Source organism: Lutzomyia longipalpis, chromosome 2 (genome assembly GCF_024334085.1).
Source record: "Lutzomyia longipalpis isolate SR_M1_2022 chromosome 2, ASM2433408v1".
NCBI lineage: Eukaryota > Metazoa > Arthropoda > Insecta > Diptera > Psychodidae > Lutzomyia > Lutzomyia longipalpis.
In genome coordinates, this window is record NC_074708.1 from 36450418 (window position 1) to 36465220 (window position 14803).

General features: G+C 38.0%; 3 protein-coding genes across 7 annotated transcripts in view; 2 read left to right on the plus strand and 1 right to left on the minus strand.

The window, feature by feature from the left end:
- Positions 1-92: 92 nt before the first annotated feature.
- Positions 93-1569, plus strand: LOC129790581 (dehydrodolichyl diphosphate synthase complex subunit Nus1). The gene is made up of 2 exons (XM_055828144.1): positions 93-589; positions 980-1569. Exons 1-2 carry the CDS (start codon positions 277-279, stop codon positions 1432-1434), a joined length of 768 nt encoding a protein of 255 aa, XP_055684119.1. The 5' UTR covers positions 93-276; the 3' UTR covers positions 1435-1569.
- Positions 1570-3361: 1792 nt separating this feature from the next.
- Positions 3362-7373, minus strand: LOC129790542 (arginine/serine-rich protein PNISR). Of its 2 annotated transcripts, none has more exons than XM_055828100.1 (8): positions 6674-7373; positions 6296-6614; positions 5892-6075; positions 5686-5817; positions 5518-5620; positions 4750-4940; positions 4471-4690; positions 3362-4130 (listed from the first exon to the last, which is right to left on the minus strand). In XM_055828100.1, exons 1-8 carry the CDS (start codon positions 7026-7028, stop codon positions 3673-3675), a joined length of 1962 nt encoding a protein of 653 aa, XP_055684075.1. In that variant the 5' UTR covers positions 7029-7373; the 3' UTR covers positions 3362-3672. The 2 variants fall into 2 exon arrangements, with proteins under 2 accessions (XP_055684075.1, XP_055684073.1); XM_055828098.1 differs by having other exon boundaries at positions 4750-4943.
- Positions 7374-8671: 1298 nt separating this feature from the next.
- LOC129790534 (inactive dipeptidyl peptidase 10) overlaps positions 8672-14803 on the plus strand; it is a 35681-nt gene continuing 29549 nt past the window's right edge. For all 4 annotated transcript variants that reach the window (XM_055828081.1, XM_055828082.1, XM_055828083.1 and 1 more), the window contains exon 1: positions 8672-9574. Coding sequence is in view for 2 of the 4 variants with exons in the window: in XM_055828083.1 (XP_055684058.1) it covers positions 9572-9574 (3 nt within the window). In the remaining 2 variants the exon portion in view is untranslated. The remainder of the gene's footprint in view (positions 9575-14803) is intronic.

Here is a 14803-nt window from a genome sequence, read left to right on the forward strand (position 1 = left end):
TTTCATGAATTTACCTTGAGACGTTTGAAGACGTTATGTTCCTAACCTCACTTATTTTGGCGCATTTTTTCCCGGAATATTTTTGAGAGATTGTAGTAGAGGGCGCAAACAACGAGCTGAAGAAGTAAACATAACCTCACAAAGATATTACCCAAAAATTGCGTCAGAGATCTTTTTAGCTCTTACCGGGCAGTTTATTTAGTTGGCACGTCTCCTGGCCACCTCAGTTGCTGCTCCAGTGTCTGCACGAGTAGTTGTGCCCACAAAATTCACGTGATGTCCCTCGGATTTCTCTACAAAGCAGCTTGGCTGCTGCTTCATTTTATCTTCTCAATCGTTGAAGCTGTAATCTTCTACCGGAAGTTCCTGGTCAGGAAGTTCAAACAGTTCTCGTGGTCTCCACAACATGATGGCTACTCCAAGAACCCGGCTGAGTTCATCAAACTCCACAGAGACTACTTGGATAAGATTCCTACGCACTTGGCTGTAATCCTTGGGCTGGAAGAGCCCAATTTTGAAGCTCTGTCCAATCTCATCTATTGGGCAATGGCCAGTGAGATTAGCTACATTAGCATCTACGACCACAAAGGTAAAAAAAATATAAAAGAAATCATTAGAAACTCTTGGAAGAAGAAGAATTCAAGGGCACGTGAAGGCCTTCCCGGAAGGGCAGTTTTCTTGTCTTTGTGGCGCAACTTTCCAAGAACTTCACCTCATTTTAATCAGCTCATTATGTCCATTAACTAACCTCCTTAAAAAGTTGAACAATTAATTTTTTTCTTCCCCAAAAATTGCCTCAAAGCAATTAAAGAATAATTTTATGAAAAACTTGTTACACACTCCCGGACAAAAAACCCTGAATTGCATAAATCTCATTTTATGTGTCTTAAATGGTCATTAACAGAGAAATAATGGGATTTTACTGTAATCAAATTAAAAGCCTAAAAATTAGAAGTAAAAACAAACTTACTTCTTTCAGAAATCCTCCAGGCGCATCAGGAGGACTTCCGGGAGTTTGTTTTGCGTCGTCAAACAATCCCAGGACGTGTTACCTTCATTCCAGCTCACGATGGGAGCGATGCCAATGGCTTCAAGAACCAAATAAAGGTACGAATTCTCTCTCGTGCCGATGGGAAGCCCACAATTGGGAATCTCTGTCGCACCCTGAGTCAGGAAGTTCAACGAGGGCAGCTGCAGCTTGACCAAATTGACGTGGAGCTTGTGGATAAGCGTCTCAGTGATATGACAGGACGCATCCCAGATCCCGAAGTTGCCGTCTACACGGGAGACTTCTGTTGTACCTACGGCTTCCTCCCGTGGCAATCCCGACTGACGGAATTCATCCCAATGGGCCCACAGAATCTCTTTGGGATGGATACCTTCCTCAATGTTCTCTACCAGTACGCGAAGAAGGAGCAGAGATTCGGGAAGTAGACTTTCATTCTTGCGGGATCAATCTGGAGGAATTTTTGGGGATTTTGTTGTATTGTAAATAAATTAATAAAATGATTTAGTTAGTCTTGGATTTCAAAGAAATCTCAGGAAATCAATAAAGAAACTGACCACCAATTTTCACGATGTCTTTCATTTTTTTCTGGATTTTTTCTGGATATTTATAGTTTAGAGATTTCTAGATTTATTGCCCTAACAGACATGAAGGGACAACAAAGAAAAGTTTCTGAGCTTCTAATTGAATTCTCATTCCTCCTAAACTGCTTAACCGATCAAGAAGGTTTAAGGATTTAAAACTTAAACGCCCTGAAAAGGGCACGATCTATCAATTTAAGAATTTATTTTCTAATAGCTTGATCTCTACTAGCTAGTAAGATTTTTTTTTTCATTAAACTGTTTATGAAAAACAAAAGATTTATTAAAATATTTCAAAAATCGCAAATTTTTGCTCGAATTTTATTACTTTTCTCCACTTAAAAACGAATATTTATGACGCTGGAACAGGTTGAATGTAAATCATGAAAAGTGGGTCTGTTTTTATTCCTTTTAACTGTTTAAGCATAGGGGAGAGCGGGGTTAAAAAAGTCACTTAAGGGTTTAAAAAAGTTCAAAATATCATATTTCCCAAATGGATAAAGCGAAATGTATAGCCCATTTCTTTAGGAGATTTAGTGCCCTATAACTCTTTCTCAGATCATTTTGTTCTATCTAGCTAGGAAATATGATATTTTAAGCTTTTTCTAAACCCTTAAGTGACTTTATTATCCCCGCCCTCCCCTAACTATTAAATTTTTTCTGGAAGTATTTAAGTATTAAAAAACTATTACACGCTTAGCTATTACTAGTTATCGGTTCGTGTTATTTATGTAAATTCTTTCAATTAATTTGTGACGAAATTTAAATTAATTAAATAGGAAAATATCTAATTTTCTTCAGGAAAAAAATCTTTAATTCTCCCTCAATTAATTCTCAATTTTTCATCTAAATCAGCTAAAATTTGACAGAAAAGACTATTCTAAGAAAAAAAATCCTTAATTTCCCTACAATTCTCTCCCAAATATCCCTCAATATTTCGTCAATTTATTCCCAATTTTCTCTCAATTATTTCTCATTTTTTTTTTCTTCTTATTACACCTCAAATTTTCGACATAAAATTGGTCAGAAAAATTCTTTCTGTTAAGGAAGAACTCTTCAATTTTTCAAAGAAAAAATATCTTAAATTTTCGCTAAATAATTCCTCAATTTTTCATCAATTATTCCGCAATTTTTCGGCATAAAAAAGTGAAATTTTTCTGAAGCAATTATTTATTCTAGTGAAAAAAATATGCAATCTCCCTACTATTCTCTCCCAATTATTCCTCAATATTTCGTCAATTTATTCACAATTTTCTCACATTTATTGCTCAATTTTTTCCTATATTACACCTCAATTTTTCAACTTATAAAGCTAAAATGGACCAGAAGACATTATTTCTGTTAATGAAAAAGCCTTTAATTTTTCCTCAATGTTTCAACATGAAGAACTAGTAAAAAAAAAACTTTAGGTACTAAGGAAAAATATATTCAACTTTCCCTAAATAATTCCTCAATTTTTCATCAATTATTCCGCAATTTTTCGGCATAAAAAAGTGAAATTTTTCTGAAAAATAATTTCTTGTAATGAAAAAAAAATATGCAATTTGCCCACTACTCCCACTCAATTTTTCCTCAATATTTCGTCAATTTTACCTCAAATATTATCCCTCAATCTTCTCAATTAATTTTTTCTTTTGCCATTAACTAAATCCTTGCGAAAACCTCTAAATTTGCAGCAACAAACCTCTGTTGAGAAAAACTCAAAGACCTGTTTAAAGACCAAGTTTTCCTGAAATTAAGAAAATCCCTCCCCCTTGAAAGAAAACACCTCCCCTAAACATTTTTCAATACTTCTTTATTTCGAAAGAGATAAAAGGGTGAGATGTTTGTGTGGGAGAACGCTTTCGAAATGCGTCAGTGAGTCTAAGAAAAAGGAGAATTTTATAAGCACTACAAGGAAGCCATTAAATGGGGCCGCCATTGATCAAGGAAATCGCGCTGCATTCAAAGATTTTTTTCTTTTCTTTTCTTTGGGGGGAAAGACGATCTCAGAGGGTAATCAAGGGCGCATGTGGGAGGGGAAGATCATTAATGTTGTTCTTTTAATAGTAAAATACCACCTGATTGTGAGAAGAAGATCCCAACTTAGTAGCGACTTCGGCGATCTGCTTTCCTTTCACGCGATCGCGATCGTGATCGTGTGCGCCGTGAACTGTGCGACGAATGACTGTGACGACTGTGACGATCACTCGAACGCGATCTACGGCGACGTCTTCGGTTTGAATTACTCGAAGACGTCGAGGACACCTCGTCGTCGTCATCACTTGAGCTGTCGCTGCGTCGTCGTGAACGGGAGCCCTTCGCATGGCTACTACTACCCGTTCTGGACGCTAAAGTCGTCACCATTGCTGATCGTGAGCTGCTACTTGAGCGCTCAGCAGCTGCCTCTAATGCCTCACCCACTTGGCGCAATTTTGACAAACCCGCCGCTAGAGCGTCCGATTTGTAGGCTCCGAGGATCGAAACGTGCGTCAAGTGCGTTCCTCGGACCGTATCCTTCGGATCACTGAAGCGTGATTGCTTTTTAGGGCGAGAACTTTTGCCTAAATGGGAGAAATTCATTTAGGAAATTAGCAAAGTCTCCCCGAATAAACTCTGAAAATCCTCAAAGCTTCTAGGAGAAGTCTCCAAAGAGATCTGCCTTCATCAGGCCTCAAACTTTTGGAAAAGTCTCTCAATGTACATTAAAAAAAAACAATCCTGTTAACAACATTTTCAAAAGGACACCACAAGAACATCTCCTGAAGGGAAATAAACTCCTCCACGCGGATGGAGCGTATTTCCCCTCAATACCATGAAGCCAATTTGCGTTAAATAAATAAAATCTGAGAGAGAAGTAATGAAGAACGGAGAGTTGGGAAGGAGATGAAAGAAACAACTTACCAGCTTTTGTGCTATTTCTATCAAGTTGTTCAGTCTCACCATCTCTATTTTTCTCGACGTTCCCATTATTCTTTGCATCATAGAACGAGAGCTTACGCCGTTGCTCACGTTCTTCCCTCTCAAGCCTCCGGCGTTCCTCACGTTCATCCTCCTCCGCAAGTTGCTCCTCAATCTCACGCGAAGTCTTCTTGAAGGCATTCACCTGACGCTTTATCTTCTCCTGCAACGTTTTTTTTGAGTTTCTGGACTTCAAGACTTCAGAAAAATTTCCCTTCATACCTGCAACTCAAGATCTGAATCTGCCGAATCTCTCCCGTCACTGTCTTCATTCTTTCCAGATCCTTGAGTATTTTCATCATTATCAGTCTCATCGCCTTCGCTGTCACTACTCCCGTAAATGGCAAGGCCCAGACTTGCTGGTAGATTGCTTGTAGTTATATTTGAGCTCTGCCCAACAATTACTTTGGGTCCTGCTTCAAAAAAAAAAGACAGGATTGTCAAAGGGAGGACTTTCTGCTAATCTAACTGACTAGCTCATCCAAGTTTTGACAGGCTTTTAGACTTTGTATTCATTGTTTAACGTCTGATCTAAAGAACTCTTTAAGGACTGTTTAATGTTTTATGAAATTTTGACAAGAATTCTTTGATTCATCTCTGATTTATGAGGACTGGCCTATTTTCTTTCAAACCGGTTTAAAGCATTTAAAGCTATAAGCAAGAATCTGTTGATTCTTCACTGATCTACAAGGCCTGTTTTATTATCCTTCAAAGCGATTCAAGGTTTTTGACAAGAATCCTTTGATTTTTCTCTGATCTAAAAGGACTGTTTTACTTTCTTTCAAACCGGTTTAATATTTTTAACGAGAATTTGTTGGTTCTTCTCTGATCTAATTAGAACTGCCCTATTTTCTTTAAAGCCGGTTTAATACAGAGCAGATTTTTGAAGAAACTCTTTATTTCTTCTTTGATCTAACAATTTAAAGCCTTCAAGCTCCTGCCAAACATGAATCAAGATAAACTTCATGATCCCTTCTCTAACCAACTCACTCTTTTTCTGAGCTCTTGCAACGGTTTCCTTGGCTACATCTAGGATTTCTTCATTTGTCACCTCCAAGAGGATTTCCGTGAGTGTCTTCCTCACATCCAGCATCTACAACAAAGTTGAGAATCTTCCAAATCTGACCACTTCAATGAGTTTCCTGACTGCCAACTTACCACCTCTTCCATTGTTTTCTTCACAACCTCTGCCTTCTTTACCTCTGGTGATCGACTCCGTGAGGAATCATTACCCCGCCGTGGACGTCTATCTGAAATCTCCCCATCCGTCTCCGAATCTGTGTCAGATTCCTGAGAAACAACATCCCAAAGCCCGAAATTTTAGGGGACAAAGCTCTTGCTAAACACAGCGAAGGAATACTCACAAATTTACTCTTCACCGGCAGCTTGGCACCTTCCTCTTCCTCTTCCTTCTTCATTCTCTCAAGTTCCTTGAGGGTTGCCTCCTCAACTTGCCGACGCTTCTCAATCTCCTCACGTCGTTCTTGTTCTTCGCGCTCCTTCTCCGCCTGCCGCTGTTTTGCGCGCTCCATCTTCTCCAAGCCCTCCCTGTGTCATCATCATCGGGACATACCCACCACCCCACCAAAATGAGTCCGGGAGAGACAATGTGACAAATCCCACCCACATCGAGATTATGAAGCAGAAGAAGAAGAGGATGCGAGAGGAAGAGACAAAATGGAAGAGAAAAAGCAAAACGAACGGATTATTCTCCAGGCTCCTCTGCGGGGGAGACTTCACGAGAAATCCCGTGAATGTGGGTTATTACCGGATCCATGCTGGTAAATTTTTTCGTTTCGCCGCATCGATCGTCGTGGTGGTGTCTGCTTGAATAAAATTCACATCTGATTTTGGTGCACTACTTACGTGACATTCCACCTTTGGTTCCGGCAGCGTTGGGGCAAGGATTGCGGCGGCTGGGAAGCGAGCGCGCGGCCAGGCGGCAGCAGGAGCGGCGACGAGTTGCTGCACAACAGCCGGCGGAGGTGTCCGGAAGTCACCCGGAAGGATTGCTGTCGTTGCACGCATGAGTGAGGGTGCTGGTGGAGCTACCATGCTCGGATTTGGCCAACTACTCCATCCTGGACCTACAAATTCCCTGTATTTAGCTCCCTCTTTCCTCTAGAAATTTAATTCTTCATCTTACGCCATTGATTTTGTGGTCTGAAGGAATTCCACGTGGGATTCCACTGATTCCCCCCTTGTGGGACACTAAGCATAGGTGGCACAGGGGGTTCCTCATCCTTCTCCACAACTTCCATGGGAGCCTCTCCTTGTTCCTCAAAGTCACTCCCCGAAAGGGGCGGAGGGGGAGGAGCTGCTGGCATATCTTCACTCGGACAGGTCTCCTTCATCTGAATCCATTGCTGAGCCAGAGCTGCCCAATCCACCATGTCATTAGAGACATTCTGATACGCCTGAGGATTCAGGGACCACGTTGTGCTCTGATAATTCTTCTCACGGGCATCTCCCGGCATCTTTGCCTTATCAATTGGGAACATCTTTCCTTCTCTATTTTTGCATTCCTCCCTAATCCCTCAGCCACACACTGAGCTCTATCCAGGAAGTTTTCCTTCCTTTTCCCGGGAAACCTCCAAAGAATCCTTCCCCAAAAAGTCTTCCGGAAATGTAGCTGTCAGCGATGCAGAAAATTCTCTTTTTCTTCCAGTTAAATCACTTTTGATCTTTGAATTATTTGGCGGAGTTCCTGCCCAAGATGTTCCTCCAGCACTTCCACACAGTTTTCACGATTTATTTAGCGAATTTCCAGCAAAAAAAATGATTGAAAAACTTTTCACAACAAACTTCTCAATATTTTTCATTCACCCACTAAAACATGCTTTATTGTTCCATGGAGCGTCGTTGGATATGTCTGATTTTGTTTTAGGCGTTTTCTCTTTTTCGCAATTTTCTCGCTTTTTTCACAGAATTTCCCAGCGCAATTGAGTTTTTCATGACCAGGAAGCGACGCCACGTCGATTGGCATCAAAAATTTAAAGAGTCACGAAAATCGCGAAAATCCATTTCTGGGAAAAAAAATGCGTGTAAAATCCCCAACCGTCAAAATTTCGAATTTGTAATCCCAACCGTCAAAATTTCCGCCAGCCCTTAATTCTGCACAAAAAGGCTCCCCGGAGGCGCGGGAGCACCTGTAAGTGCCCCGGGAGCCCCAAAAATGTATTTTATGCCCAAAAATTTGGACTAAAATAAGAAAATCACGAGTTTTGTTGAATTGCAAAAAAAAGTTCGTTAAAGCTCTTTTATTATTTGGACCGGACGTTAATGGCGCTTTTTTAGTTGAATGAGCGAAAATTCAAAAAAAAACCAACGATTGTTTTTTTATTTTTTGGGGGATGCTATAAAAATTTTCTCTCAATCTTTCTTATTCGCTACTCTCATCGCTACCTGCTTTCTGGAACCATACAATGAGTCTCTTAAGAATATCCCTGAGCCATTTAGCATCGTCATCGAGGTTCTCATACCACGCCAGCACCGCTTCTTCACTCACGAGATCCACAGAATAGAAGAAATGGACAATTTGTGATACTCTTGGCTTGATATTGTTCTTCTCCTGGCACACATCCTACAACAAGGAAGATTCTCTATTTGTTAATAATTTAATTCTATGGAGCTATTCTCTATTTACCTGAATTGCCTTGAGACAATCCTCCATGGCTGCTTCTCCTTTGATGTAGTTCTTCAGCACAGGTCCCAAAATCAATTCACGAATTTTTGTGAATTGATCGTTATTTTTAGTTCTTACTTTTGAGAGAATTTCATGCTCTCTCGTACTAAAATTTCGAGGAAGTTTGGGGTTGCTTGGAGGTGACAAACCACCCACCACCATCCGGATGGTCTCCCCGCAAACATCACGCCAATTCTCATAAACGCCTGCGCCATGGATGGCCATAAGATTGATGTGAAGTTTTTTGGAGAAGAATCCGGGATGCTTCACCGTCTGATGGGACTTGTTGATCTCAAACCCATTTTCCGGGCTTATTTCCGGTAAAATTGGGAATTTCTCAACGCAGTCCTGTCCGCAGGAACATAAGTAGGTCCTTTAAGTAATTTCTAAGCTTTAATTTAATTTTTTTGCATAAAAATTTTGTGGAAAAGAGAATTGAGAGAGAGAAAAAAGATGAATGAAGTTGTAGGATTTTGCCTTTCCCCACTTTTGGGGGAAATGTAGTAGAATTTCCCTCAGATCATGCGCCATGGGTCCTTTAGCAATCCTCTGGCAGTCGCCCCAGAATCTGGCCACCTTTCCCCAACATTTTCTCCAGTATCCGTCGAACCGTTCGCTCAAAACGGTCGATAACGCGCTCAACGGGGCGAACTTCTGTGCAATGTCGTGTCTCACAAGTTCTGTGAAGCAAATTTGAGGTGTTTGCTGCTAAATTAACGGGCAATCAGGTCACGCACTAGGCTCACGCACGTACCACGAGGCCCACACGCATTCACGCACCACCCAAGTTACGCAAAAGTGCAAGAAAGGACCGCAAAAGAACTTTCCCCGCAAAAAAAAAGAAAATTCGGTCAAAGTGCAAGCTATAGAAAAAAATGGGGAAAAGCTCGTGAAAATTTTGTGTGTGCTACATGCAGAAAGCTTTTTGTTCCTCCCACAGCTTTTCGCATTTCTCCCATTAAGAAAAGAAGATTTTTTTTCACATAGAATTCACACGAGGGCAGGAAGTTTCCTTGCGCGACATCCCATCGTCATTTCTCGCAAAAGGATTAGAGGAAGAGAGAAAGAGGAAAAAAAGGGAAGAAAATCCGTGTGAAAAGTGAGCAGTATATTTTCCCCCGAGAAATGGAGACGCGAGGAATGTTGCGAAAAACTTGATGGAATTTTTGCAACAAGGAAAATCCATGGGAATTCTGTGAAAAGACGGAAAATACATATGCGTGACTAGAGCAGAGCCTCCACAGAGGCACCAAGATTCTTTCTTGAGACACACAAAATCACACAAAAATTGTAGAGAGAAAAAATTACACAAAAATAGCGTAGAGAATTGCTCCCAAAACATCTTCTCACATCACAGAAATGGTAACAATTTAGTGTTTCTATTTGTCAAAGAATCCATTCGTCTTTTTTTCCGTTTTCTCTTATTTTCTTCTTTTCCACTAACTTTCCCTATACTAACATTACGTACGTTACATTATGTGACTACCACACATTTTATTGCTACTGAATTGTGATGAAAAAAGGTCCCAAAGGATCGTAAGAAAAAAAAAAAGCTCGAAAGTTTTCCTTCATAGGCACCAGCATTTAAGAAGAGCTTATTTTATATGGAAAGAAAGCTAGTCAACCTCTAATATATATAACCTACTCTCTATTACTTTTTACTTTTTATCTCTCCAGAATATTTTACATTTATCTTTAATAGGGATCTTCTTAGAAGGATCCTCTTCTGGTTTTAAATTACTCCTTAAAAAGTTTTAAATATGTAATTTAGAAGGAGAATTAGCTGAAAAATTCTATATTTACTTCTTCTTCTCTTAAAGAAAATTCTTTTTCAAAAGTTCTAAAAGAATTCTTTTACTGATTTATCTTCTTTTTCGTAGAATGAATTGAACATTCTGCTTAAAGTTTTTATATTAAAAATTTACAGAGCTCTTCTAGCACAACGAACAATTAACAATATGCTTAATTTTTGTATTAATTTTTTAAATATTCTGAACATGCATAGATTAAATTTTGAATATTTATTAGAGAAAAATACGCAAAAAAGATAAAAAAAAATACGACTTTTTAGCTTTTTGATTTTATATTCTCAACATTTGAGCTCTTAATTAAATTTTAATCAATTGAGTGGTGCAGTCTATTGAAAAGAAAATCTAATTTTCAGATTTTTCATAGCTCCACATGTGTCTAATTTAATTTTAATTTTTTACTCTATTTAATATTCAACTCGTTTGATTGGACTACATGAAATTTGGAATGGTAAATTCACGTTTCTTTGACTTTTTTGCTAGTTTATTAATTAAATTATCAGAGAAAATTTATAATTATTTTTTAAATAAAGTCATGTTTAAATCAGAAATTATTTTAACGATAGTTAATTAATTTATGGTATTAAAAGGCACCGAATATGATTTTCAAAGTTGTTTTATTTCCATTCATTTGTGCATCTGAAAGATGATTTGTAGTTTAATTTATTTCCTTGATTTACTTTTAAATCATCTTTGTTTTAATATACCTTTAAAAAAACATTTTCTTACTAATCAAAGCCCTTAAAAAGAATAATTAATTCAAAACACAAAAAAACTAATAATAATAATTCAAAGCTCTTCTAATAATTATTAAAATATATTTTTTTATCATACAACTTGTGGGATATTTTTAGAATATTTTATTATTTTTTCCAGCACAAAAATGGTGGCAGAAAGAAAATATTTAAACGCTAGAAATAATTCATATTTAGACGGGATCAATCCTGGAATGAATCAATAAAATTAAAGCTGAGAAATGCGAGCATTTAAATTAAATTACAGGTAGGGGAGACCGGGGTTAAAAAAGTCACTTAAGGGTTTAGAAAAAGCTAAAAATATCATATTTCCCAAATAGATAAAACGAAATGTACAGCTCATTTTTTTTAGGAAATTTACTGCCCTACAACTCTTTCTCAGATCATTTTGTTCTATCTAGCTAGGAAATATGATATTCTAGGCTTTTTCCAAACCCTTAAGTGACTTTATTAGCCCCGGTCTTCCCTACTCAATAAACCGAACTTATGCAATTTTCATTGCATATTAAATCCAGTCAATAAATTATTCAGACGTTAATTCAAAGCTCTTTGAAATCTCAAAGTCGCTCTTTAATCATTTAAATTATTTATTTTACCGCAAAATATCTCTTTAATCAATTTCATTTTCTAGAATAAAATTTCTCTGTTTTAAAATTTATTCCATTTCATAAAATTAACGGATATTTTACATATAAATTCCCGCATAATATTCTACTAGCCAGAAATATTCTTTACTATCCCAAAATAGAGCTAATTTTGAAGTTGCTAAATATGAAAATTTGAATTGGAAATCAACACTAAATTCTCTCAGATTGTAATCTCGTGAAAAAAGGAAAGCTCTGCGTTGTGAGGACGCTGCTCCTTCTCTTGCGAGGTCTTCGTCCTTATCTCCATCCCGTGTGGAGCTCACTGGAGAAATATGTACAAAAAAAGCTGAGAGAAATTCAAATGAAATTGAGGTGCAAAATAGAGTGGAAGAAAATCTCAAAGGCAAATATGAGCGCTCATGGAAATTCCGGTGAAAAGTGTTTCGCGGGTTGGGGGCGTATATCTACAGTTGGAGAAAAAAAAGCTCACGCGACAGAAGCCATGCAAATTAAATGGCAGGAAACGCGATTAGGGTTGTTTGTGCTCTCTCCGGCAAAGGGTGGAGGAGGCGAAAAAATGTTTTATAGTCAACCCCTTGGGGGGAGAGCGCTATGTGGTGTGCGTGCTATGCGACATAGAAAACAATTCATTAAAATTACCCTTCAAACAATTCATGCCCATTTGAGAGACAGTTGGGGCCTCCCCGGGGGCCATACCGGGGACGTCCGTCCACCCTTTTGCTTTGTCTTTCACCATCATTAACCCCAATGCAAAATGTTGGTCTCTTCGCGGTTTGTGGCTTTTTTCTTGCTTTGCAGGAGGGCTCATTCATCCCCCAAACCACACGAGGGGTTGCAAAAATAAGACGGGGATGAAAATCCCCAGAAAGCTTTCGTCTCCCCCGCTTATATTTATATGGAAATTGGACCAAGAATTTCACTTCATAATCCTCAGAGCAGCATCCATACATTCCACCTTTATCTCGTCATCCCCAATTTTCCTCTTGAAAACGAAAAAAATCGAATGGTGGCAGCAGCAGCAGTAGCAAAAAAAATTTAATATTGATTGACACGCGTGTTTTTGCTTCTCCAACCCAATATTTCCACGTTATTGTTTCATTATGTGCTTCACCTTTCTTGCTGAGTGGATGTCTGATAAAATTTCCCACCCCCGCGACACCAAGGGGTCTGTAGCTTTTCCACCAACATTCAACACACAGCCATGACTGAAAATATCTCTCATACAGATTTATTGGGTATACTTTCCGGGTGGTTTTCAGGGGGGTAGGGGGCACGGGTGGAAAAGCCATTCGGGAGAAAAAAATGGGAGAAAATTCGTAATTTTTATTGTCAAGGCGGGATGTGAGTGAGCATACACAGATTCCCAGAGCACGCAAAAACACTCGAGAATAAATTGAAGGAAATTTGTGAAATATGCCAGGAATTGCCTCACAAATTTCCCACAAATTTTTCCCGTGAAAATATCAAGGGGTTTATCACTTGCAGGAAAAATTTGGAGAAAGAAAATTCATTGTAAAGAAAAATGGAGCTAAATCAGCTGAATTGAGGTATTATTTTTAATTAGCTTTTTGAACTCTTTTACTTTTCTTTTATGTATTTTGAGATAATTTTGCAAAGAATTTCAAGGAATTCACGTACAAATTGTAAAGAAAAAGTAAAGACGTAGAACCGCTAAAGATTTTTTTTTCATTTTCTTTAGAAAAAGCTCTTTTTTTAAGCAAAGAATTAGGAGATGCAAAGAAGATATTTTTCATTTTTTTTTATTAGCATCAGCTGGGAAAGGGGCAGCAAAAATTTGCCCAAAATGGTGAATAATGACGTCACAATCGTGTTTTCCATCTATTTCAATGTTTGAAGCGCGTTAAGCATAAAAAACTTGTCAAAGAAGATTTTCTCAAATGAAAATGTATAAACTCTTTTCTTCTTTTAATTATTAATTTTAGCAAAATTTTTTCTCAAATCTTTTTAAATTTTCTTACGTAAAAATAACTTACTTCATACGTGTCGAATAAGCCTAATATCATAGAGAATAAAATATATTCAGCGAAAGCTCGCTAAACAACAAACTCTAATTAAATTAAATATAAAAAAATCACGTTGTTTAAAAAAATATTTCAATGTATTCAGGGCTAAAAGAAGTTAATCTTCTTATGAAGCTTTTCCTCTGGCACGGAGAAAGGGTTGAGTTTATTTTTGTAGATAAGAGGATTTAAATTTTCTCCTGCGTTGTATCGAAGGAGAATCCACTGGGAAATGCTCAAAGAGTTATTTTTAGGAATTTAAGAAAAGAAAAATTTATCACAAATCACACAGCTTAAACTTGCATTGATTTTCAATAGAGAGGCAAATTGATGAGGAATTTACCGATTTTTCTTTACACCGTAAAAAAGGGGGCACAGTTAACCCCCTGGGGGGAGAGATTTCATCACATTTTGCCCTCTCGAATTTCCTCTGTGCTCGTCATCTTTCGCCCTACCGGAGAATGGGATTGAAAGGCATTGTTGATTGTGATAAGAAGAGAAAGATGTTCCACATAGCCTCGCTCCAGCACACTCCAACCCCCATCTTTCGCCCCAAAGAGTACACACAATCCATTTTCAATATATATAACAGATGAGGTAGATTTCTGGATTAAGAACAACCCAGGAGCATCGATTAATGGGTTTATTTTCAACCCTCTCAATCTACACCCCAGATGTGTTTGTACACACCCGTCCAAAGTGAATGCTTCTATTTTCCTCCCGCACCGAAAAGGTGTTATTATTAGAAACACAACACCAGCAATTTTTCCATCCCTCCCTTCATCGTTGGTTGAGCAGAAAAATCCCTCGCAGAAGACCCTCATTGGGCGAAAGGAGCTTTTGGCTTAAATGTAAATTATGTCTGTGGATGCACCACAAATATTTTCAGCTCAGAAATTCCTGAAATTTCTTCACAAAATTTATTGAAAATTTTTTTTCGGGCGGAGGAGGAGGAGAAAAAACTGAAAAGTTGTTATGGAAATATTTAAAAGACATTTCCACCATCGTTAGCAACTCCACATACGCATTACTCTCTCTCTTGAGGGCGATATCCATTAAATTTTACAATATTACCCCCCAAATAGGGCACGTATTTTGAAACACAACCAATTACAAAGACCCATATTGAGCATTTTGAGCTTTTTTCTTGTTTCATGTTGAGGACTTTAAATGAAAATCACATGGAAAATGTCCAGTATGGAGAGTACAAAAAAAACTTCAACACGGAGAATAGATAAAACAGAAACACAGAGATAGGATAACTTTTGAGTTCTAATTGGATTCCTTGGGGGCAATGAATTCTCTGTATGATAAAATTCCAAATGGAAACTCGAAAATGCATTTCAAAAGTAGCCCAATTTAGTTGCAAATGACAAATTAAATGAATGTAAAGAAAAAA

Coding starts and splice junctions, on each gene's coding strand:
- LOC129790581 (XM_055828144.1), top strand. CDS start 277: ATGTCCCTCGGATTTCTCTACAAAGCAGCTTGGCTGCTGCTTCATTTT. Junction 590..979: donor TAGCATCTACGACCACAAAG/GTAAAAAAAATA, acceptor TACTTCTTTCAG/AAATCCTCCAGGCGCATCAG.
- LOC129790542 (XM_055828098.1), bottom strand. CDS start 7,028: ATGTTCCCAATTGATAAGGCAAAGATGCCGGGAGATGCCCGTGAGAAG. Junction 6,615..6,673: donor CAGACCACAAAATCAATGGC/GTAAGATGAAGA, acceptor GGGAATTTGTAG/GTCCAGGATGGAGTAGTTGG. Junction 4,944..5,517: donor TGCAAGAGCTCAGAAAAAGA/GTGAGTTGGTTA, acceptor TTTTTTTTGAAG/CAGGACCCAAAGTAATTGTT.